The 25,593-nt window shown below is 44.8% G+C and overlaps 1 protein-coding gene across 4 annotated transcripts in view; it reads right to left on the bottom strand.

Moving 5' to 3' along the window:
- The window catches only part of LOC109892789 (homeobox protein cut-like 1), a 263,867-nt gene that overhangs the window by 91,602 nt on the left and 146,672 nt on the right, over positions 1-25,593 (bottom strand). For all 4 annotated transcript variants that reach the window (XM_031826693.1, XM_031826696.1, XM_031826695.1 and 1 more), the window contains exons 4-7: positions 12,434-12,512; positions 8,611-8,748; positions 3,894-4,053; positions 676-752 (exon numbers count right to left, since the gene is read on the bottom strand). In XM_031826693.1, the coding sequence (XP_031682553.1) occupies positions 676-752; positions 3,894-4,053; positions 8,611-8,748; positions 12,434-12,512 (454 nt within the window). The remainder of the gene's footprint in view (positions 1-675; positions 753-3,893; positions 4,054-8,610; positions 8,749-12,433; positions 12,513-25,593) is intronic.

Below are 25,593 nucleotides of genomic sequence, written 5' to 3'. Positions count from 1 at the left end.
AGCTGCTATTTGTAAGTAAATTACATACTAGTAGTTAGTACTTTTCTGATAGTTTGTTTTTACTATTTCTTAAATACCCAATAAAATTGTTAGTATCTTTATGTCCCAAATGGTACTATTTCAAAGGGTATATATTATTAGGCTATGATAATTTAGCCATCATAACCATCTACTGCCAACCTGGCTGCCAATTTCATATGGTGATAAAATTATATTTTAAGCATAAACCTCATAATTGAGCATGGGCCTTTGTACTATAAGCTCTCCCCCTCCTCTCTCTCCTCAGCAGGCTACAATACTAGGGCGAGTGGCTGGGCCTGGACTCGAGCTGATGTGCTGTGACAAGGGACTGTCAGTCCTAGAGCAGGGAGAAGGGCGGGGACTGGGACAGTGTTGACAGGCCTGGATTAGTCACTCACTAGGCAGTAGACAGCCAGCCAGCCAAAAGGACAGATAGAAAGAGAGAGACAGAGGAGAATCCACCATCTGATGCTACCTTCTGGGTCAACATAAAGACATACTGCCAGCTGAGGAGTGTGTTGACACCAAGCGAGCCTTAACTGTGCCACATTGGGGGCATTTATACAAAGGTTAGGGATAGTATACATGTGGATCTTAAGTTAGGATTGGACCTGTGAGACTATAACTGGGTGTAGAAGGTTAGCAACTGTTTACCTGTCTGTAGGGACTGGGCCTTACTGTCTGCCTCCTCCAGCTTTGACACCGCAGACTCCTGGTTCTCCTGTTGTTGACTGTGTGGACAGAGGAAGAGATACAAGTTAGCTATGAGAGGGAACAGGCTAGCAGAGCAACACTGCGTAAGATTTTTTTTCTCGCTTAGCAGCATTTCAAAAGGCTAATGTAGCATAACTTGGGGCTCCCAAGTGGTGCAGTGGTCTAAGGCACTGCATCTCAGTGCTTGAGACATCACTATAGACACCATGGTTTGATACCAGGCTGTATCACAACCGGCCATGATTGGGAGTCCCATGGGGCAGCGCACAATTGTCCCAGCGTCATCCGGGTTTGGCCGGGGTAGGGGAGGGTTTGGCCGGGTTTTGTTTTGTTCTTAACTGACTTGCCTAGTTGAATAAAGGTTAAATACATAAATAAATACACCCTCTGTTCTGCTCTGTCTGGTCTGTCTGCTCTGTCTGTGGGTTATTACTTTTAATACTGGAACACCAGCCGCCAGCTCTCCTGCACCAACAGACTTCTCATCCATTTACCTCTGCGCTAAAAAGCAGGGGGAACACGCCAAACGCTGAAGAATTAACGACACCTCCTGACTGGCTTAGCTGTTACTGAGGACAAGATGAGAGGGGTTGAGTCGGTTTGTCCTTGGGAGTTGGTTCATTATAAGAGACTCAACCTCCAAAAGGAAAGGTTATCAAGGTTGGGTCTCATTGGTAGCCACTATCCATATCATCTCTTGTTTATCAGATGTATGGGTAGGAACTCTCTAGTTGCCAGATTTGGAAATCCTGGCATTTATTTATTTTTATCTAAGCTTTATTTAACTAGGCAAGTCAGTTAAGAAGAAAATCTTATTTACAATGATGGCCTACCCCGGCAAAACCCTCCCCTAACCCGGCCAAACCCTCACCTACCCCGGCAAAACCCTCCCCTAACCCGGCCAAACCCTCACCTACCCCGGCAAAACCCTCCCCTAACCCGGCCAAACCCTCCCCTACCCCGGCAAAACCCTCCCCTAACCCGGCCAAACCCTCCCCTAACCCGGCCAAACCCTCCCCTAACCCGGCCAAACCCTCCCCTACCCCGGCAAAACCCTCCCCTAACCCGGCCAAACCCTCCCCTAACCCGGCCAAACCCTCCCCTAACCCGGCAAAACCCTCCCCTACCCCGGCAAAACCCTCCCCTACCCCGGCAAAACCCTCCCCTAACCCGGCCAAACCCTCCCCTACCCCGGCAAAACCCTCCCCTAACCCGGCCAAACCCTCCCCTACCCCGGCAAAACCCTCACCTACCCCGGCAAAACCCTCCCCTACCCCGGCAAAACCCTCCCCTACCCCGGCCAAACCCTCCCCTACCCCGGCCAAACCCTCCCCTACCCCGGCCAGACCCTCCCCTAACCCGGCCAGACCCTCCCCTAACCCGGCCAAACCCTCCCCTAACCCGGCCAAACCCTCCCCTAACCCGGCCAAACCCTCCCCTAACCCGGCCAAACCCTCCCCTACCCCGGCCCAAACCCTCCCCTAACCCGGCCAAACCCTCCCCTAACCCGGCCAAACCCTCCCCTACCCCGGCGAAACCCTCCCCTAACCCGGCCAAACCCTCCCCTAACCCGGCCAAACCCTCCCTTACCCCGGCAAAACCCTCCCCTACCCCGGCAAAACCCTCCCCTACCCCGGCAAAACCCTCCCCTAACCCGGCCAAACCCTCCCCTACCCCGGCAAAACCCTCCCCTAACCCGGACGACGCTGGGCCAACTGTGCGCCAACCCTATGGGACTCACAATCACGGTCGGTTGTAATATAGCCGGGAATCGAACCAGGGTCTGTAGTGACGCCTCAAGCACTGAGATTGTGTTCCTTAGACCGCTGTGCCACTCGGGAGCCCGCTTGGAACATACGGTTTTATAATCTGGGATGTCTACCGTCTCTCTATTTTTAGGTTTAATAGTGTGTGAGACACCACCAGATATTACATATCCTCAACCTAGCCAGAGTGTGTGGCCTAAAAATAGAGCTGGTGAGATTCTAGAGTTCAGGGAGTTGGGCAGTGTGTCCAATCACTATAAGCATCATTTTAGTGCCCACCACTCGTGACCCTGCGCCCTGTGGAGAGTTGTCATGCTGTAATCTGTCCTTACTGCTACAGTCACTACATCTCGTAACACCACTTGATGCCAGGCAGAAAGACCCTGAATCAACACATCACAGCCGGCCCATTGAATGGTTGTGCAGATTTTGACCACTCTCTCTCTCCCTCTGTTCCTCCCAGGAAACAGAATAATTCAAGGTAGCAGAACGGGGTCGTGCTCTACGGCGGCGGCTTGGTAAAAAAAAGGTGACAGCGGTGACAGGTTACAATGGCCTGTAATTGTTGCCCTCTGACGTAACTGATAACAGAGCAGAACTGTGTCCCTGTCCTGTGAGTGACAGTCTGGCAGCAGTGATGATCAGGAGGCTCAGTGCGGTATTACCATCCATGCCGGGGGGTTTAGGAGTAAACAAACAGCAGTGAATTAAAAGGTATTACGGTGCAAAGGGATTATAGCTAGGGTTGGGCGGTCCCAATAAAATCCTTGTGGAAAGGCCGCATATGCCTCCATCAGGAAACACTGATGGGATCATATAATATTGTGTGACATTGAGGGAGAGCCGGTTCGAGTTGAAATCGAGATATCTCACATTCAGTTATGATTAGGAGCAAGTTCAATAGGAATACAATGGTAAAACAATGTAAAAAAAACAAATGACTGCCAGTTCTCATTCCGGATTCAATATCTGCTCAGCTCCAGTGCTGAATGGAAGTGTAAATGTCAACGTGATAGGGAGTCCATCTCAGTGCCCTTCACAACAACCCTGACGTATCGGACAACCTTCCAGTGAGCCATGGGCGTAATTTGAACTAAAGTTGGTCACCGACTTACCTACAAAGCAAACATATAGGAGACTGACCATCGTTAAGGCCAGACGACTGAAGGGACAGAATTTAGAGAACCATTGGTTCACCATGGAAGTATGGAAATATGCAGACAACAGCTGTAAGGGTATTCCGTCTGGGCCTAACCGTCGCTCATACTACAAACTGCAGCCTGTAGTTTCTGTCTGCTGGCAAACACTAGTAAGCCTATCCTCCACAGCCAGTCCTCATTTGCAGAGTAGTTGCAGAACACGGTACAGGCTACAGGGGGCGTTCCTGCTTACCACGCCTCCTCTGCATGGTTGTTGTGGAGCTGCCCATCCTCGCCCTCTTTCTTCTCCTTCTCTTCCTCTCTCCTCTCCTCCTGGCCCAGCTCCTTGGCCTGCTTCTTCAGGGTCTCTTCATACTCTTCTATCTTCTCCTTAAGTGCTTTAATTGTGACCTCTGAGAGAGAGACACAGAGACAGAGAGACCAAGAGAGAGACAGCGAGACCGAGAGAGACAGAGAGACAGAGACAGAGAGACAGAGAGACAGAGAGACAGACAGAGAGAGATAGAGAGAGACAAAGAGAAACAGAGAGAGACAGAGAGAGACAGAGAGAGACAGAGAGAGACAGGGAGAGACAGGGAGACAGAGAGAGACAGAGAGAGACAGAGACACAGAGACAGAGAGAGACAGAGACAGAGACAGAGAGAGAAAAAGGAGCCGTTAAATTCTACAACCACCTAAAAGGAAGCTATTTCCAAACCTTCCATAACAAAGCCATCACCTACAGAGAGATGATCCTGGAGAAGAGTCCCCTAAGCAAGCTGGTCCTGGGGCTCTGTTCACAAACACAAACACACCCCACAGAGCCCCAGGACAGCAGCACAATTAGATCCAACCAAATCATGAGAAAACAAAAAGATTATTACTTGAAACATTGGAAAGAATTAACAAAAAAACAGAGCAAACTAGAATACTATTTGGCCCTAAACAGAGAGTACACAGTGGCAGAATACCTGACCACTGTGACTGACCCAAACTTAAGGAAAGCTTTGATGCCGCAGGCAGACATAACCTCCTGCCTAATGTATGACCATATTAGAGAGACATATTTCCCTCAGATTACACAGATCTACAAAGAATTCGAAAACAAATCCAATTTTGATAAACTTCCATATCTACTGGGTAAAATTCCACAGTGTGCCATCACAGCAGCAAGATTTGTGACCTGTTGCCACAAGAAAAGGGCAACCAGTGAAGAACAAACACCATTGTAAATACACCCCACATTTATGCTTATTTATTTTCCCTCGTGTACTTTAACCATTTGTACATTGTTACAACACTGTATATATATATAATATGACATTTGTAATGTCTTTATTGTTTTGAAACTTCTGTATGTGTAATGTTTACCGTTAATGTTGATTGTTTACTTCACTTTTGTATATTATCTACCTCACTTGCTTTGGCAATGTTAACATACGTTTCCCATGCCAATAAAGCCCCTTGAATTGAATTGAGAGAGACAGAGACAGAGAGAGAGAGAGAGAACTCAAAAAGTCAGTAAGTGATAGGATAACAGGTAAGAGATAAACCAGTGCCAACATGATATTAAGTACAAAGCCATAATCATCCTGATGTGCTCGGTCTGGATTGTCAGTAGCACTGAGAGCATCTGAGGGATCCTCCAAGTAGGAGAAGGACGGGGGGCGGGGGGGTCTATTCCACTATGTGCAGAGTGTGTATAGGCAAAGCCCTTGCGCTTGCTAATAGATCACGAGATCACAGTGTATTACTGACTGAGAGCTCTCAGTTTCCCTCCCACTTCGTACTTGTCTTGTCTTCCTTTTTTTCTTCTCTAGCTCACTCGCTGGTGCTCTGTCTCTCTCCCTCTCGCTCTCCTCCTCCTCCTCTGCGGTGATTTAAACTCCGACGTTTCAGCCCTGACACATAATCAATGGCGATGAGTCCCCTCTGAGCCCTTTTCCCCCTTAACTGTTAAATTGAACTTTAAACATTTAGGTTGCAGGGGATCAATGGCCTCGGCTGGGCCGGGATGCGCGCGAGAGAGGGAGAGAGAGAGAGGAAAGAAGAGAGGGATGGAAAAGAGAGAGAGAATGAGAGGGGGTGATTCTCCACTCCACCACCGCTGAGGTGGGAGATCCGCAGCTTAACCGGAGCTCAGGAGAGAAAAAATAAAATCAATGGCAAAATAAAACATTGCCGCTATTGAGCTGGGTCAATTAGCTCTTGGTGGGAGGGGAATTCCAAAGACAGAGAGGGCAGCCCCCCCCCCATCCACCTCCCCTCTTCTTTCACATGCTATTCTGAAAAGGAGACAAAAATCAGCAAAGGCTTTAAAGGCCTATACAATGGGGCTTCACTTGAAAAGCCTGCCCAGGGGCTACTGTCATAAAAGGGGCTATGGGGGAGGTGAGCCATTATTAAAAAGGATCTATACTGAACAAAAATATTAACACAACATGTAAAGTGTTGTTCCCATGTTTCATGAGCTGAAATAAAAGATCCCAGAAATGTCACATATGCACAAGAAGCTGATTTCGCTCAAACGTACTTCCTTTTTAGTGAGCATTTCTCCTTTGCCAAGATAATCGATCCACCTGACAAGGTGTGGCATATTATGAAGCTGATTAAACAGCATGACCATTACACAGATGCATCTTGTGCAGTGGACAATAAAAGGGCACTTTAAAATGTGCAGTTCTGTCACAACAATGCCAAAGACATCAAAGTTTTGAGGGAGCGTGCAATTGGCATGCTGACTGCAGGAATGTCCACCAGAGCTGTTGCAAGAGAATTGACTGTTCACTACTCTACCATAAGCCGCCCCCCAACGTCGTTGTAGAGAATTTGGCAGTATATCCAACCGGCCTGACAACCACAGACTGCGTATAACCTCTACAACCCAGGACCTCCACAAGCGGCTTCTTCACCTGTGGGATCGTCTGAGACCAGCCACCTGGACAGCTTAGGAGTATTTCTGTCTGTAATAAAGCCCTTTTGTGGGGAAAAACTCATTCTGATTTGCTGGATCCCCAGTGGGTGGGCCTATGCCCTCCCAGGCCCACCCATGACTCCCCCCCTGCCCAGTCTGGTGAAATCCATAGATTAGGGCCTAATTCATTTATTTAAATTACCTGATGTCCTCATATGAACTGTAACTGGTTGAAATTGTTGCACGTTGCTTTTATATTTTTGTTCAGTATTTACAGTATATTTTGAGGTATCCGAATTACAGATGATATCTTCAAACCTTTAACATAGCACATATACTTTACTATTCTTTTAACCAGATTGCTGTGGTGTTCCATCCCTTTCCAAGACAGCTGAACATTGATAAGTCTCTCAATGGAGAGTCTTTGCCATTGTAAGAGGGTCAGTGAACTATGCTTGTGTTAGCTCCCTGAGCTAATGCCTATGGCTTTAGCTCAGCAAGCCAACCATTTTTTGTGGCCCACTGGTTCAAACCCAGTTGATCACTCTCGTCCAGTATACAGTGCATTATGAAAGAATTCAGACCCCACGAATTTGTCCACATTTTGTTACGTTACAGCCTTATTCTAAAATTGATTTTTTTTTTTTTAAACAATCTACACATAGTACCCAATAATGTCAATGCAAAAACAGGTAAAACATTTTTTTTGTGCAAAATGTGTATATATAAAATTAAATTTCATATTTAAATACGTATTCAGACCTCTTACCCAGTACTTTGTTGAAGCACCTTTGTCAGCGATTACAGCCTTGAGACTTCTTGGGTATGACACTACAAGCTTAACACACCTGTATTTGGGGAGTTTCTTCCATTCTTCTCTGTAGATCCTCTTGAGCGCTGTCAGGTTGGATGGGGAGCGTGTCTGCACAGCTATTTTCAGGTCTCTCTGGGCTCTGGCTGGGCCACTCAAGGAGATTCAGAGACTTGTCCCGAAGCCACTCCTGCGTTGTCGTGGTTGTGTGCTTAGGGTCGTTGTCCTGTTGGAAGGTAAAACTTTCACCCCAGTCTGAGGTCCTGAGCGCTCTGGAGCACGTTTTCATCAAGGATCTTTCTGTACTTTGCGCCGTTCATCTTTTCCTTGATCCTGTCTAGTCTCCCAGTCCCTTCCGCTGGAAAACATCTGGCCACTCTACCATAAGGGCCCGATTGGTGGAGTGCTGCAGAGATGGTTGTCCTTCTGAAAGGTTCTCCCTTCTCCACAGAGGAACTTTGGAGCTCTGTCAGACTGACCATCAGGTTTTTGGTCACCTCCCTGACCTCAGTTCGGCCGGGCAGTCAGCTGTAGGAAGAGTCTTGGTGGTTCCAAACTTCTTCCATTTAAAAATTAAGTCCACTGTGTTCTTGGGGACCTTCAATGCTGCAGAAGTTGTTTTGTACCCTTTCCCAGATCTGTGCCTCGACACAATCCTGTCTTGGAGCTCTACGGACAATTCCTTTGGCTTCATGGCTTGGTTTTTGCTCTAACATGCACGGACTATGGGACCTTATATAGACATGTGTGTGCCTTTCCAAATCATGTCCTATCAATTGAATTTACCACAGGTGGACTCCAATCATGTTGTCAAGGATGATCAATGGAAACAATGGAGGTAAATTTCGAGTCTCATAGCAAAGGATCTGAATATTTATGTAAATAAGGTATTTCTGTTTTCGCTTTGTCATTATGGGGTATTGTGTGTAGATTGATGAGGAAAACAATTAATTGAATCCATTTTTAAATTAGGCTGTAACGTAACAAAATGTGGAGAAAGTCAAGGGGTCTGATTACTTTTCTAATGCACTGCAGGTACAAAGAGTATGTGAAGGAAAATATACCTAATAATAATCATTATTAAAGAATATATATATATATATATATATATATATATATATATAAAATGGATATGGGTGATTGGAAATGTTTCAGACAATTACATTGATAGAAGCCACAATCTGCAATATCAAAGCTGATCTACCCAAAATAAAAACCAAATAAGAGTGTGTGTCTCAGTCTCACCGTGGTTCTTGACCTCAGCGATCTCCTGGGTGTAGCCCTCCAGTGTCTCGCGGAGCTTCTGGTTCTCCGTCTCAATGTCGTGCATCCTCTGGACCTTCAGCTGTAGCTGCTGGGTAGCCTCCAGGGCCGACACAGGGTCTGATGGGACGGGAGAGGACACTTATGTTACTACTCATTATGCATCTCAAATCACAAGAAATCACTATACAAGTCAACAAGATACATTACTAATCATTAGACTACACAGGATTGGACTATGCACATCCACCATGCATGTCTGACACCAGAGCAGCCTTTCAAAGTGGAACAGCTTGGTGTATATATGACTAGTATTAGTGTAGCATGTTCTGAAGATCGGTTCATTGAGGAGATCCTAAGACCCACCCGTCCATTCATCCCTCCCTACCACTCTCTCTCTGTCTCTAACCTCTACCTCTCACTCCATTCAAACATCAATCCAGGCACTGCAACAATAAGGTGTATTGTGGGGTTTTGTGTCCCTGGCAGTGGCCAGGGCGAGTCACATGAGGCTGACTGATGATGAGTCCTGTGTGTGTGTGTGTGTGTGTGTGTGTGTGTGTGTGTGTGTGTGTGTGTGTGTGTGTGTGTGTGTGCCAGAGCAGCAGAGCTATGTATAGCTGCCCCCATTCGTACAGAGTAGAGCAGGAGTGCTGAGACAGCGCTGCTGTGGTTGCAGCACACACACACACACACACACACACACACACACACACACACACACACACACACACACACGTGAACAAGTATCCCAGACAAAGAAGATGAAGAGAGGGAGAGAAAAAGGGCAAGAAAGGGAGAGGCAGGGAGAATGAATGAGAGAGGAAAATAGAGATAGGAAGAGGGGCGATAGCTAGGATTCAGGACAATGATGATGACTTTCTTATCTTTGGGGCTTGGGCAGAGAAACCCATGGGACAACAATACATTCCTGTAAACAGACTAAAGCGGGCTTGTATGAAAATAATGTACACCCTTGCAGAACATATATTGCACAACTACACTCTTGACTACAGTGCCTATTTGTGATAGGTCCTCAGCCAATGGCACAACCCACAGTGGTGGAAACGGTGGATTGATAAATGTATATATTGATAAACTGAATTAAATCAAAGCTGTAAAACACATTGGTGATGAAAAAGTCAATGACTGATTGTGGTCCTCTTTTGAATCAAGGTCAGAAATTGCGGTGATGGGGATGGGTAAGGGAGGCATTTGGAGACTGGCAGGGCGTTCTAACCCCCCCCCCCCCCCCCCACACACACACACACATTGGGCGCTGCCAGTCCTGGCCTCATCAGTGCCCGGCATCGACGCGGCCACTAATTGCCGTATGACTAATTATGCCCCAATTCCAGTTGATTTTCTTTAATGAGACAGCTGGGTTAATTATGTAATCATATGATTACATTAGCCCCCCTGGCCCTGAGAGAGAGAGAGCAGAGAAGGAGGGAGAGAGAGGGAAAGGGGGGAGGAAGAGGAGGGATATGAAAAGAGTGGTAGAGAGGGGTAAACAACGGGAGGTAAAAGGAGGAAGAGCGAGAGGGAGAGTATAAGAGCATATATTCCAGGCCGACATCATTCCACATTGACATTATGGGGTATTGTGTGTCGGCAGTCACCAAAAAAATCTCCGGCTGTAACACAACACACTGTGGAAAGTCACGGGGTGTGAATACTTTCTGAAAGCGCTGTGGAAGACGCACACACCACGTCAAACACACCAGTGCCTTGTGAATCTGATAAACTCCTCTCCCCACTAAGATAGTCCTTCTGTTACGTGAAACAAGGGCCAAGTTATCTCCACCACGTCCTTGGAGGGAGAAGCAGTCTAGAGTACCAGTCAAGCCGCTGAGGACACAACAGCATTATCAAAAGATCTGTTATGTCAACAACGGCGCGCGGTGTTCTAACACCCTGCGTCATCACACAAAGTGTTCATCTAAGACTCTGAAACAAGAGCTCTGGTCTGGCCATGGACAACCTGTTCCCCTGCTACACCAATCCTTATTTGATTGTGAAAATGCACTTTGACTTCTCGTCATAAAAAAATGACAGTAGTACCGACATTCTTGAAGGGTTGGATGGGGAACTAATCATTTAATTCCATTTCAATATTATCTATGATGATATCCTCTCTTGTTAAGGGTGCTTTGAATGACCCCATATGATTAAAAAACGACTGTCAATGTGAACTACAGTGTGACAGGAGAGGTCATAATGTAACATTATGGTGATGAGTGCTGTCACAGTACAGGGCTGTATCACATCTAGCCCGTCTCTGTCGGCCTAGTCCCAGTGCCTACCACTCCATTGCTACTCTCTCCAACACAGACGGACTGACCACAGTGTGTGTCGGAATATCTCTCTTCCTGTCCTCCCTGGAACTTATAACTGGGAGATTGTCCCTTCACTAGACAGGCAGTGGCAGCACCAACACTGTCTGGATGGGCGAGGTTCTGCGTGCGTGTGCGTGTGTGTGTGTGTGTGTGTGTGTGTGTGTGTGTGTGTGTGTGTGTGTGTGTGTGTGTGAGTGATGAGAGCGAGCGAGTGTGTGTGTGTGTGTGAGTGAATGAGAGAGTGTGTGTGTGTGAGTGAGTGAATGAGAGAGTGTGTGTGCTCGGAGCAGAAGGAGTGAGACTGAGTGCCAACTGCTCAGTGCGCCACTCCAGCCTGCTGCAGAACACTAGGCTGTCTTTGAGAAAAGTGTGAATATTTCCAAAGGCTTTATGAGAAGGCTAGAGAGGGAAGACAGTAGGTGGAGACACCTGTCAACTTTGACATTCTACCGCCAAGTGTCATCAGGGTGAGAGTCAGGTAGGGTGTGTGTGAGGGTGTGTATTTTCCCTGGTGTGTTCAGCAGAGCTCCAAGGGGTGGATACACACTGACGTTAAGGTGTGTGTGATCACACACACACACACACACACACCTATGTGATAATCAGTGGAGTAGTGATCATTCATCCTCAGACATACAGACGTGGAGACAAGAATTAACAGGCTCCAGATTACACTGATAATACACAGACATTCCTGGACTCCCCCCCACCCCCCCCACACACACTTGGAACACGGACTGATGTACGGGAGCCAAGGCAAAGGTCTCTAGGTGCTGCTTGTCTGTCTTGGTAGGCTTTGAGCTGTGTGTGAATGCGTGGTGTGGTTTAGAGATCCTAGGCAGGGCTGGGATCTCCAAACCACAACAGCAGTAATTTACGCATGTACTAAGTGGTTCCCCAAGCAGACCGGCTTGCTCCTACAGGCCTGTGTGTGTGTGTGTGTTCGCATGTGTTTCCATAAGGTTCACCAAGGAGAAAATGTACTGCAGGCAGACAAGGCTCTCAGACAGCCTCCCAGACAGCCACACACACACACACACACACACGAGCCAGCTCAGAAATCGCAGTCCGTCACAGAATAACACATACTCCAGTCACCCTCCCATGTTGACTGTCCCACTATTAGTCAGCCTAGCCAGGAAGTCCCTCAGTGCTTTAGTTAGGTGGAAAAAACACTGTCCAGGAGATCTCCATGGACAACAACACTGGTATTAATAGTGACTGTGCGTCTGTCAGTGTGTTGAAATCATCATGTCCTTCCCAACCCTTAATTTTCCCCACAAGCTCCTGGAGGCACATCGTCTCAGGAACATCAGGAAAAGTAATCAGAAGTGTGTGTGGCGCAAGAGACGTGTCTCTCAAACATGCCGGAATTGTTTAGGGTGCCTCGGCTGCTGTGGAAATCGCTGTGAAATCTCTATTCCACACACACACACACACACACACACAGTTGAGCTGAGACTTACCTGGGACATCGATGAATCTCTTGTACACGCTTAGGAAGGCAGCCTCTGACTCCTTACTTCTTTTACTCACCGCGTCGATCTGAAAGGAAGGATGGATATATTGCTTAAGAAAAGAGAGATGGGAGAGAGTGGTCGAGAGGAGATCCAACTTTTATCAGAGAACACGACAACAATCATATCAGTCAAATGTTTGTGTCTCTGTGTACAGTAAGAAGGAAGTTAAGAGATAGTTTCGCAAGCCAATGCTAAGTAGCGTTAGCACAATGACGGAGTTTCTGGGTATCTGCTAGCGTGTTACTTCCAGTCATTGCGCTAACACTAGTTAGCAACTTCCTTCAAACTGCACGCAGACACATAATAAAAGTTATCCAAAATCCAGAAGTATGCCATTAAGGACAGGAGTTTTTCAGGATAAAAAAGAAACGGAATGGAGCTAAAGCACAGGCAGAATCGTAGAGGAAAACCTGGTTCAGTCTGCTTTCTACCAGACACTGGGAAATGAATTCAGTTATTTGCAGGACAAAAACCTCAACCACAAGCCCAAATATACATTGAGCATATAAAACATTAAGAACATATGCTCTTGTCATGACATACACTGACTAGCTGAATCCAGGTTAACGCAATGATCCCTTATTGATGTCACTTTCTAAATCCACTTCAATCCGTGTAGATGAAGGGGAGGAGACAGGGAGGAGACAGGAAGGTGTACACTGGAGATGCTTACCAAGAAGACAGTGAATGTTCTGAGTGGCCGAGTTACAGTTTTGACTTAAATCTACTCGAATATCTATGGCAAGACCTGAAAATGGTTGTCTAGCAATGATCAACGCCCAAATTGACAGAGCTTGAAGAATTTTGAAAATAATAAAAATGGTCAAATATTGCACAATCCAGGTGTGGTAAGACTCACAGCTATAATTGCTGCTTGGGTTGCAAACGGTCGGAAACTTTCCATGGGAAGTTAAGCCTGGGAATTTTGCTTAAATTCATCAAAAAAGTTAGCTGATAACAGTGAACATTTTTTGTGGTATACACATAAGGCAATTCTAGGTCTTGTGGCATATTTTGGTTAAACTATCCCCAATTCAATGGAATTGCAACCCTCTGCATGCACAGTGCATTCTTCCATCACATGTACAGCTGATTCTCAAGATCTTGCACACTAATGAGATGCTATTGAGCCTACACTACTACACTGTCTGAGCCAAAGACTACATGCTTTCTGGTAAGTTTTGATTACAATACTAAGTGGGGTGAATATATTTTATATTAACTAGTAAATAGTAGCCTACAGCAAAGTGTGTTTAAATCATTTCTAACTTGTTAACAATTTCTGCTAGTTAGTTTTTGCTACCATGTAGGTTTTAGCTTGATTGAGCCTGCTTACTGAGGAGTGTTAATTCACCTGTTTAAATACATGTTTCATTTTAAAACATTTATCTTACAAAGGAGTTGTTTAATCTAACTGCTTAACTATTCATCTGTACATGGGATTGTATTTGTTGTTTATTTTACAAATTTTCTTCCAGTCTTTACAGGAAAATGCCACAGGCACTATCTGACGTGTGGAGACATTTCACTGCAGCTAATGTAGGAAAAGCTGTGTACATTTGCAAATACTGGGCCAAATCATATGTCAAGAATGCAACAAAGATGCAGAATCATCTGGCCAAGTGCATAAAGTTCCCTCAGCGCTCACAATAAGCAACTTCGAATAGAAGTAGATGGACTTTTGTCAGAGGTGATTATGATTAACCTTATCGAAAGCAACAGCTCATGGTCCTCCTGGAATCAGAACTTTTTTTGACTCAACGAAGGAACATAGTCAGAGAAATGCTGATGAATGTCTTGCTCGAGCAGTGTATGCAACTGGTTCACCTCGGATGCTCACAGGCAATGTGTGTTGGAAAAGATTTCTGAATGTTCTTCGCCCAGCATACACCCTTCCAACCAAACATGCTTTATCTACTAATTTGCTGGATGCAGAGTTCAAGTGCAGGTCAAGCAAATCATAGAGAAAGCAGACTGTATTGCAATCATCTCTGATGGGTGGTCAAATGTTCGTGGGCAAGGAATAATTAACTTCTTGGATATAGGGGGCGCTCTTTTAATTTATGGATAAAAACGTTCCCATTTTAAACAAGATATTTTGTCACGAAAAGATGCTCGACTATGCACATAATTGACCGCTTTGGAAAGAAAACACTCTGACGTTTCCAAAACTGCAAAGATATTGTCTGTGAGTGCCACAGAACTAATGCTACAGGCGAAACCAAGATGAAACTTCAAACAGGAAGTGAGCCAGATTTTTGAGGCGCTGTGTTCCAATGTCTCCTTATATGGCTGTGAATGCGCCAGGAACGAGCCTACACTTTCTGTCGTTTCCCCAAGGTGTCTGCAGCATTGTGACGTATTTGTAGGCATATCATTGGAAGATTGACCATAAGAGACTACATTTACCAGGTGTCCGCCTGGTGTCCTCCGTCGAAATAGGTGCGTAATCTCCAGCTGCATGTATTTTCCCATGTGATTCAGAGGAGAAACCAAACTGCCACGAATGACTTATCATCGAATAGATATGTGAAAAACACCTTGAGGATTGATTCTAAACAACGTTTGCCATGTTTCTGTCGATATTATGGAGTTAATTTGGAAAAAAGTTTGGCGTTTTGATGACTGAATTTTCGGGGGGTTTTCTCAGCCAAACGTGATGAACAAAACGGAGCGATTTCTCCTACACAAATAATCTTTTTGGAAAAACTTAACATTTGCTATCTAACTGAGAGTCTCCTCATTGAAAACATCCAAAGTTCTTCAAAGGTAAATCATTTTAGTTGAATGCTTTTCTTGTTTTTGTGAAAATGTTGCCTGCTGAATGCTAGGCTTAATGCTATGCTAGCTATCAATACTCTTACACAAATGCTTGTTTTGCTATGGTTGAAAAGCATATTTTGAAAATCTGAGATGACAGTGTTGTTAACAAAAGGCTAAGCATGAGAGCCAATATATTTATTTCATTTCACTTGCGATTTTCATGAATAGTTAACGTTGCGTTATGCTAATGAGCTTGAGGCTATACTTAAGATCCCGGATATGGGATTGCTCGTCGCAACAGGTTAACTACATCTCTACCCCTCAACCAGAATTCTACAGGAGCACAGACACAAGGGACAACAGACACACCGGTACTCTACATTGCAGGTGAGCTGAAGGCAGTCATCAATGACCTTGGACCACAGAAGGTATTTGCACTGGTGACAGACAATGCTGCGAACATGAAGGCTGCTTGGTCTAAAGTGGTGGAGTCCTACCCTCACATCACACCCATTGGCTGTGCTGCTCATGCATTGAATCTGTTCCTCAAGGACATCATGGCACAGAAAACACTGGATACACACTACAAGATAGCAAAGGAAATGGTTAGGTATGTGAAGGGTCATCAAGTTATAGCAGCAATCTACCTCACCAAGCAAAGTGAGAAGAATAAGAGCACCACATTGAAGCTGCATAGCAACACCCATTGTGAAGGTGTTGTCATCGTGTTTGACAGTCTCCTGGAGGGGGAGGAATCTCTCCAACAAATGGCCATATCACAGTCTGCCGATAGGGACAGCCCCATCAAGAGGATCCTCCTGGATGATGTATTTTGGGAGAGAGTGGTAAGCAGCCTGAAACTCCTGAAACCTATAGCAGTAGCCATTGCACAGATTGAGGGAGACAATGCCATCCTGTCTGATGTTCACACTCTGCTTGCAGATGTAAGAGAAGAAATCCATACTGCCCACTTCACTGTTGCTCCAAGCAGAGGAAACTGCAGTTCTGAAGTACATCAAAAAGCGTGAAGACTTCTGCCTGAAACCCATACACGCTGCAGCATACATGTTTGACACCAAGTATGCTGTTAAGAGCATCCTGTCTGGTGCAGAGATCAACAAGGCCTATGGTGTCATCACTACCGTGTCTCACCACCTTGGCCTGGATGAGGGCAAGGTTATTGGCAGACTGGCAAAGTACACTTCCAAGCAAGGGCTTTGGGATGGGGATGCAATATGGCAGTCGTGCCAACATATCTCATCAGTCACCTGGTGGAAGGAACTTTGTGAATCTGAGGCTCTTTCCCGTTGCCGCAATCATCCTCCAAATCCCACCAACATCAGCCGCCTCAGAGCGCAACTGGTCCTTGTTTGGGAACACACACACACCAAAGCACGCAACAGACTGACCAATACAAGAGTTGAAAAATTGGTTGCCATCCGGGCAAATTTGAGGCTTTTTGAGCCTGACAACGAGCCATCCTCAACAAGGTTGGAAAGTGACAGTGAAGATGAGGCCTCAGTCTGATGTTCAAGAGGTGGACATTGAGGAGCTCCAGGGAAAAGACATGGACACCTGAGAGGAAGACAACCAAAGCTTGAGTGTCTTTACTCAATTTACAGATATATGTTGAAAACATTTTTGGGAGATGTGATGGATCACTAGGGATCATTCAATATTCCCTTTCTTTTGTTGTTCAGTGAAATCATCCCATGTGAAGAGTCAACTCATTTAATTAAAGTTCAATTCGTAACTAAATTGTTTTATTTATTTCTATTGGAAGGACTTAATCATTTGCAATTATGTCTACTTATGATAAGGTACAAGGTTTATGTTTTGGTCTCCATATGATATGGTAAATTTATCCAATGCAAAAAACATCTATATTGAAATGGTATTAATATTACATTTGCATATATTTCCATTAATTCCCATATATTCCCATTAATTCCCACGGAAAGTTTCCACCTCTGAATATTCCCCAAAATGTGCAACCCTAATTGCTGCTAAAGTGCTTATTCAAAATACTGACTCAGGAGTGTGAATACCTATGTAAATGAGATATTCTGTATTTCATTGTCAATAGATTTGCAAACATTTCTAAAAACATGTTTTCACTGTCATTATGGGTTATTGTGTGTAGATGGGTGAGAATGTTTTATTTCATCTATTTTGAATTCAGACTAACACAACAAACTGTGGAATAAGTCAAGGGGTATGAATACTTTCGGAATGCACTGTTTGTAGTTTTGGGCTGTCCCCGACTAAAATAAATCTTGGTCAACCGAGAGTCGCCTTGTTCAAAGTTTTTAAGCATATATATATAGATATAGACACACACACCCTATGTGTTTGAATAAAATCAACTAAATATGCACTGAGCTTGTCTGATGCTTTTAGCACACAGTTTGATTAAATAATTAAACACAAATTACTCAAGAAAGAGCCTGATGGTCACACTGTTAAAAAGTCCCACAGCGAGTGGCTGTGGGACTGGCACACATTGTCTCGCTCTCCTCCATACTGCAGCGAAAAGGCAGCACAGCAAGTGTTTATTGCACTGTCCGTGCTGAAGCTGCAACAACATTTCAGCCATTTAGTTTCTTACTTGTTTCGGACTGAAAGGTTATGTTACTGAAATACCAAATTATTTTAGGAAAAACATTCTCTCAACCCTTGCTCTTTTTATGTGAATCATGTAAGCATCACTTGCATGTGACCAAAAGGACCTGACCTGTCAATCACATTAATAAATTGGTTATAACAAACTCCGAACAGAGTAACCGCAAAATGGATGCAGAGGACGTGGAAAAGAAACTCGAAACAGGTGAATGTTTGCTGGTTGCTCAGGAGGGAAAGGGGAAGTCAGATCTGTGGAAGACATTTGACTTAGTTGTAGAAACTACTGGAGATCAAGAAAATTGAGGGTATCGGAACAAGCGTTGCATGAGTATTATGTGTACCAAACAGTTGCTGTTAGATTACAATATTATATTTTTTTCTGACCATTTGGAACCATGTAAGTAACTCTAAATAAATAAATGTATCAGAGAGTATGTTCTAATGAAAACAAAATCAATTTAAAGCCTTTATTACAGCAGACTAAAAACAGTTGCATGAGTTCATGATTTGCAGTTTATTTATTGTTTGGGCTATTTATTGAAAGCAGCCTTTGTTATTTAATTTGAAAACAAAAATTCTTGTTTGCATTTCAAAGCGTGAATGTATCATATGCTGTGTGATGGCATGAAGGAATTAATGAGTGATTGATTGATTGATATAGTAGCCTATATATTGAAATAAGCCTAAGTAAGTTACCCTATCAAGACTAAACAGGATGCGCTCTTAGGCCTACAGCTCGATGGTGGTTATATACAAGGATACTATATAAAGCCTACTAATGACAATGACATTACTTAATATTATGGTGATCATAATAACTGTAATAAGACCAATAAGAAGGCGATCAAGAGAAAGGAGGATATATGAGAGAGAGCTGCATGTATATTATGTGTGACAAACAGGTGCTGTCAGATTACAGTATACTTTTTCTGCCTGTTCGGAACAGTGTAAACAACACCAAATAAATAAGTAATAGCAGTCTTTTCGAACGGCAAAAAATAGTAAAGCCTTTATTACAGCATAGCAAAGATTAAAAACAGCCAAATCGGTGAAATTGCTTTATCAGACAATTTGCCGTGGCATGAGGCTTGGTGCTTATGGAATCAGTAGGCTTTTAAACAAACACTCAACCAGAGGCAACAGAAACAAGATCTCTCTTATTTATGTAGATCTATATGGATGATTTATAAAGCCAGGCACATTTAACAGTTAGGCTATTGATTTTACAGTAGACCTAATTAAGTTGGGGTTTCCTCTCTCCTCAATTTTCTTAGACAATTAGGCTAAGGCACGGGCTGTTTTCTCATCAATGCTGCTGCCTCTGCTGCATTGTTCTCAATCCCAATAGGCTGGTTAACGTTGCTATTAAGCACATACAGTAGCAACATAGGGAAAGGCGCCAATTCTAAGGCGCACTGAAGATTATGTTTCAGAACCGTGGACAGTGACTGTATCCAACACGAGAGAAAGTGCATTTGTTATAAAATAATATTTGATTTATTAGTGTTGCACCATTACGTTTTACATAATATAACCATATAAAATGTTAGTACCACATGGCCTCCGCGATGGATATGTACACTGACACAGGTGCGAATCAGACAGGTGTCTTGTGGACCATGACATCGTTTTTTTAACGTTACGACTGCTCCTCTGAAGAAATCTCGGTCGACCAACAGGCTTTCGACTAAACAATCGACCAGTCGACTAAATGATGTCAGCTCAAATGTAGTTCAACATGAATCGGATTGCATTTATATAGAAATGAATGACTCCTTAACAGCGTCAGCTCCAGATCTATCAGTGCTGTAATACTTCCACCACAGAATTTATGCCTAAGGCATTAATAGCAGTGTCGTTAATGTCATTAACCAGTAACAACCTGCTTAAAGATATTGAGCTTCCAACGCTATCAGTTCATGATGAAGACTGAGTGCTTCTCTGCTGTGGACTGGGAAGACAGACAGCGCTCTCCTACAACTGGAACGCACCAAGGCAACTAACCAATGAGTCATCAAGGGGGTGACGTGATTTGGCGTTGGGCCAAGAGGCGCCACAGCTCTTGCATTCAAGTTCATCAACACTGAAGTAGAGGAGTATAGTGCTGATTCATAGCCATGGCATTGCTTTAGTATGCTGGTGATATGATACAGCATTGCTTTTACATTAACTACACTGCACTGCACGAGGATCAAAAATCATAATATTTATGATTGAAATGTTATGAAAACTTCTTTTTTTAGCTCCAAACCAACACTCTACATCACAAATACCCACCCATACAGCAAAACCATTACAGCTCTTACCAAGGCACTTCATATAGAACATAACATCAACTCCAGATTACCTCTCAAATACTATACCGTCTAAATGATAAAGGAAAGGAAACACACTTTGGAGACCCGTCACGGACCAAGTCAAATACTGCATCATATTCCTCCGTTGTCCTTGGAGAGGTAGGGAGAGGTGGTCAAACGCAGGTCACAGATTACTCTTCCCTGAACCCTCGCTTGCCCTCAATAACACACACTGGACAACAGCTGGCAAGAGAGGAGAAAGGGTTTTGTCCAAACCTATTTCAATAGCATGGTTGGTTATACAAATAACACAAATAATAATCCACCCCTCTCACTTTGATGCATTTTTTTATCAGCTTTCCTTTACATGGAAGCAGCTATATTAGTGGTGAGTCCTCCATGTTCACCATCACACACACATCCTTTTATATGATCTGTGGCACACACACACACACACACACACCTAAAAGCCTCAGCTGCGCTCTATACATTAAACCACCTCGTTATCATGCGCTGTCAATCAAATCATTTCCTCAAGTATAGATAGCCATTGTATGACGTTTGGATGTAATAAGAGCGCTACCAATCTTCAGAGGAAAATAACACAGTATAACCTTGATTCAAAAATATTTCAAAAATATGAATTATTTGTCAAAATGACCCATTGTACTGTTCTTCTGCAAGTAAACATTTTGTTGCACTGTGTATAGCATGTGTATCCTGTACATATGACTAATAAACCGTAAAACTTACGTTTTACTCACCATTTAACCTTGGTAAACTTTTTTTATACACTTGCAGACTTCTACCTGTAGGGTATCAGAGTAAGAAAGGTGTCCCATTGGCCTAGCTATGTGAGCTATTGATTGACAGCAGGATCTAACTCCCGCCTACTGTGGGGTTCAGAGGCTTCATGTGTATGGCTGTTGTTGAGGTTGCACCGAGCAGCCCTGAGGCAGCGTGTGTGTGTGTGTATGTGTGTGTACCTACTCTATCTGCGTGTACTGTATGTAAGTGTTTAGGTCTATGTCTATGTGTGTGTGTGTGTGTGTATGTGTGTGTGTGTGTGTTGTGTGTCTGCGGAGGTGTCACATGTCTCCTGAGAGCCACGTCCGGGTCTTAGCCTTGCTGCTGACTGAGCGTTCCTCCACTGCTCTGGGAGTGTGAGCAGCCAGCCAGTCCTGGCATCGCCGCTAACTGGGTCATCCTTCGGTAGAGGAGGGGATGGGAGGAGGATGAGAAGGGGAGGGAGGGAGGGGGGGAAGCACGAGAGGAGGAGTAAAGAGCTACTGTACATCCCAAAAATATATACACTGGGTGTACAAAACATTAAGAACACCTGCTCTTTCCATGACAGACTGACCTGGTGAATCCAGGTGAAAGCTATGAGCCATTATCGGTCACTTGTTAAATCCGCTTCAATTAGTGTAGATGTAGGAGAGGAGACAAGGCTTAAAATTCCTTCTTTAACCTAAGACAAATTGAGACATGGATTGTGTATGGGCAAGACAAAATATTGAAGTGGCATGGGCTGGCCCTTCAAGGTTTCGACAAGGTGTGGAAAGCGTTCCACGGGGATGCTGGCCCATGTCGACACACGGAAAATAGAAAAATAACTGAATGTTAATAATAACAGGAGGAATAATGATTACTAAATACACGGGGTACCAGTTCCAAGACCATGTGCAGGGGTACGAGGTAATTAAGGTAGATGCGTACATATACAGTGCATTCAGAAAGTATTCAGACCCCTTGACTTTTCCCATACAGCCTTATTCGAAAATGGAGTAAATACACAATACCTCATAAATGACAAAGCAAAAACTGTTTAGAAATGTTTGCAAAATGTATAACAAAATAAAAACTGAAATATCACTTAAGTATTCAGACCCTTTACTTTGTTGAAGCCCCTTTGGCAGCAATTACAGCCTTCAGTCTTCCTGGGTATGACGCTAAAAGCTTGACACACCTGTATTTGGGGAGTGTCTTCCATTCTTCACTACAGATCCTCTCAAGCTCTGTCAGGTTGGATGGGGAGTGTCGCTGCACAGCTATTTTCAGGTCTCTCCAGAGATGTTCTATAGGGTTCAAGTCTGGCCTCTGGATGGGCCACTCAAGGACATCCCAAAGCCACTGCTGTGTGCTTAGTGTCGTTGTCCTGTTGGAAGATGAACCCTGAGCAGGTTTTTGTCAAGGATCTCTCTGTACTTTACTCTGTTCATCTTTCCCTTGATCCTGACTAGTCTCCCAGTCTCTGGCCCTGAAAAACATCACCACAGCATGATGCTGCCACCACCATGCTTCACCATAGGGATGGTGCCAGGTTTCCTCCAGATGTGACGCTTGGCATTCAGGCCAAAGAGTTCAATCTTGGTTTCATCAGAGCAGAGCATCTTGTTTCTCATTGTCTGAGAGTCCTTTATGTGCCTTTTGGCAAACTCCAAGCAGGCTGTCATGTGCCTTTACTGAGGAGTGGCTTCTGTCTTGTTACTTTACCATAAAGGCCTGATTGGTGGAGTGCTGCAGAGATGGTTGTCCTTCTGGAATGTTCTCCCATCTCCACAGAGTAACTCTGCTCTGTCAGACTGATCATTGAGTTCTTGGTCACCTCCCTGACCAAGTCCCTTCTCCCTCGATTGCTCAGTTTGGCCAGGTGACCAGCCCTATGAAGAGTCTTAGTGGTTCCAAATGTCTTCCATTTAAGAATGATGGAGGCCACTATGTTCTTGGGGACCTTCAACGCTGCAGAAATGTTGTGGTATCCTTCCCCAGATCCCTTACCCTCGACACAATCCTTTCTCGGAGCTCTACGGACAATTCCTTCGACCTCATGGCTTGAATTTTGCTCTGACATGCACTGACTATGGGACTTTATATAGACAGGTGTGTGCCTTTCCAAATCATGTCCAATCAATTGAATATACCATAAGTGGACTCCAAACAAGTTGTAGAAACATCTTAAGGTTGATCAATGAAAACAGGATGTATCTGAGCTCGATTTCGAGTCTCACGGCAAAGGTTCTGAATACTTATGTAAATAAAGTAAATAAACCTGTTTTCACATTATGGGGTATTGTGTGTAGATTGATGAGGATTATTTTTGTTTTAATCCATATTAGAACAAAGCTGTAACATAACAAAATGTGGAAAAAGTGAAGGGGTGTGAATACTTTCAGAATGCACTGTAGGTAGGGGTAACACACTGCTTGTGTCAGTCAACAAAGACCCCCCCCCCCCCACACACACACACACCACCTCCCCCCCAATATTTAAAGTTTCCTTCCCAACCCATAGGGTGGCAGTGTTTGCTCAACCTCACTAAAAGATGTGGCACAGTACAACTGCAAGTCAGCAACTTACACACACACCAAGTTAAAAGGGTCCAGAAGAGACATATAGTGTTTACAGACACCAAACAATGGGTTCCAAAAGGGAGAAATCAAATAAAAACCGCATTTTGGACATCTGCTGCCAAGACTCTGTTAGAGGTTTTGTTTTATGGAGCGAGGCAGGCAGTTGCCACTGACCAACGCCAGTGAGCCCCAGTCACTTCTCGCTCCTATAGGAGAGAGAAATGATACATTTTCAGATGGGCTTTCGCTGGAAAACATCTGGATCAAAGTACACAGGGCCAAGTCCCCCCCCCCCTCTCTTACCCTCTCTCTCTCGTTCTCCCTCTTCCTCCCCCCCACCCCTCATCCTCTCTCTCGATCGCAGATGGAGCAATTAAGGCTCACAGCTTACTGGGCAAAGGGATCTGCCAGACACCATTTTAAAAGGCTGCTTTCCTCCTTTGGTTTTCTATTGAAAGTGGTGGGAAGGGGGAGACGGTGAAGTAGGAGAGACAGTTACTGGGGGGAGTGAGGAAGGAGGGATGGCACCGGTGTGTGTGTGACTGTGTGTGCCAAGGCCCTGCGTGACTGTGCGGCCATGGCAAAGTGCAGATTATCTGTCTCGCTCTCCAATGCAGCTCCATGCACATTCTGACAGGGGAGGGCATCTGGCAACGCCGGCTGGGCGGCCTTCTGAATGATCACACAAAAACACATATATAATTGTGTGTGTGTGTGTGTGTGTGTGTGTGTGTGTGTGTGTGTGTGTGTCGAGCTCACAGGTATACCATAACACCTCTCTAATGATCTAGACTCTTTAGGGGTGCGGGAACAACTTAAAAATAGCATGGCAGTTGCTAACCTAATGACGCTAGTAGAAGCGAGATGAAACACAAGGAAGGCTTTGGCACTGGCTTAGGGTCCAGGGGACACCGTTGGCCTCGTCTCCGTCTGTGACCTGGCCTAACCCTGTAATTGCAGAGCAAGTTTGAAGCTGTGGATAACTGATCTAGAGTGGTGTGTGAGTGAGAGAGAGAGAGTTTGAGTGCGTTTCTTTTTGGGCTGGGTAGGAGGCATTACTGGCTTTGCAGCTTTCTTTTAAGCAGGGAATTATAGTCTGAGAGGATGGTGACTTAAGAGCATAGAGCTGGGCTTCCCAGGGAAACAGGAAACAGCTAGCTCGCGCCATCTCTGTTACCTGGGGTTGTCGTATGGGGGCCAGGTCTAAAACACTACTTGTAGGCAGCTACAGTAGTATGGATATCTAGTTCTACTAACTATCCTCATCGCTGTAGCCTAACATTACAAAAACAGGTTGATGTTTCTCTAACCACTAGTCCAGGGTCAGATGTTTTTGTAATCCCCCTAATGCTGGAGGAGAGTATCGGGAGTTGGGTAATCTGATCCTAGATCATTTATTACGAGTGAATCTAAGATAGGATGGGCGAGCGGAGCGGCGACACAGTGATGGTCTGTGATGGCTGACACGTCGCTCTTCTGGGGCAGAGCGGGCGTCGCCTGGCATCAGCGTCAATGTCATAGGGAGATCACAGAGAGCGGGCACCACCATTGTGCCATCATCACAGTTACCCCTGTCTCTGTGTGTCGGGGGGAGGGCCACTGAAGAGAGGCTAAATCATATATGGGAGGGACACCTTATTCAAGGATATGGTGGCAGAGAGGAGTAGGTTCGAGGACAGGTATGCCTTTACACAATCACACACATATTGTATGTGAAATTCACACATTATCCTCTTGAAAAAACACTTTTAATGACCTAAAAGGTTGAGTCCCTTCCCAGGCACTCCTTTTTATTGTATGCCTATGCTAACACACACACACACACACACACACACACACACACACACACACACACACACACACACACACACACACACACACACACACACACACACACACACACAGTCAGTGAGTGTTGCACTAATCCCAGCGCTGTGAGAGCTGCCAACTTCACAGCCTTCTCCCTGGGCTCCCGGTGCCCTTACGAAGAGACAGCCATCCAAAATTACACCGCAATTATGCAAAATCAGTAGTGACTTCCTGCATTTGTCCCACTCCTATGCCACTTTGT

This window comes from Oncorhynchus kisutch, linkage group LG6, assembly GCF_002021735.2.
Source record: "Oncorhynchus kisutch isolate 150728-3 linkage group LG6, Okis_V2, whole genome shotgun sequence".
NCBI classification, from domain to species: Eukaryota; Metazoa; Chordata; class Actinopteri; order Salmoniformes; family Salmonidae; genus Oncorhynchus; species Oncorhynchus kisutch.
The sequence above is the reverse complement of the archived record's forward strand: the minus strand, read 5'-3'. Positions and strand labels throughout refer to the sequence as shown.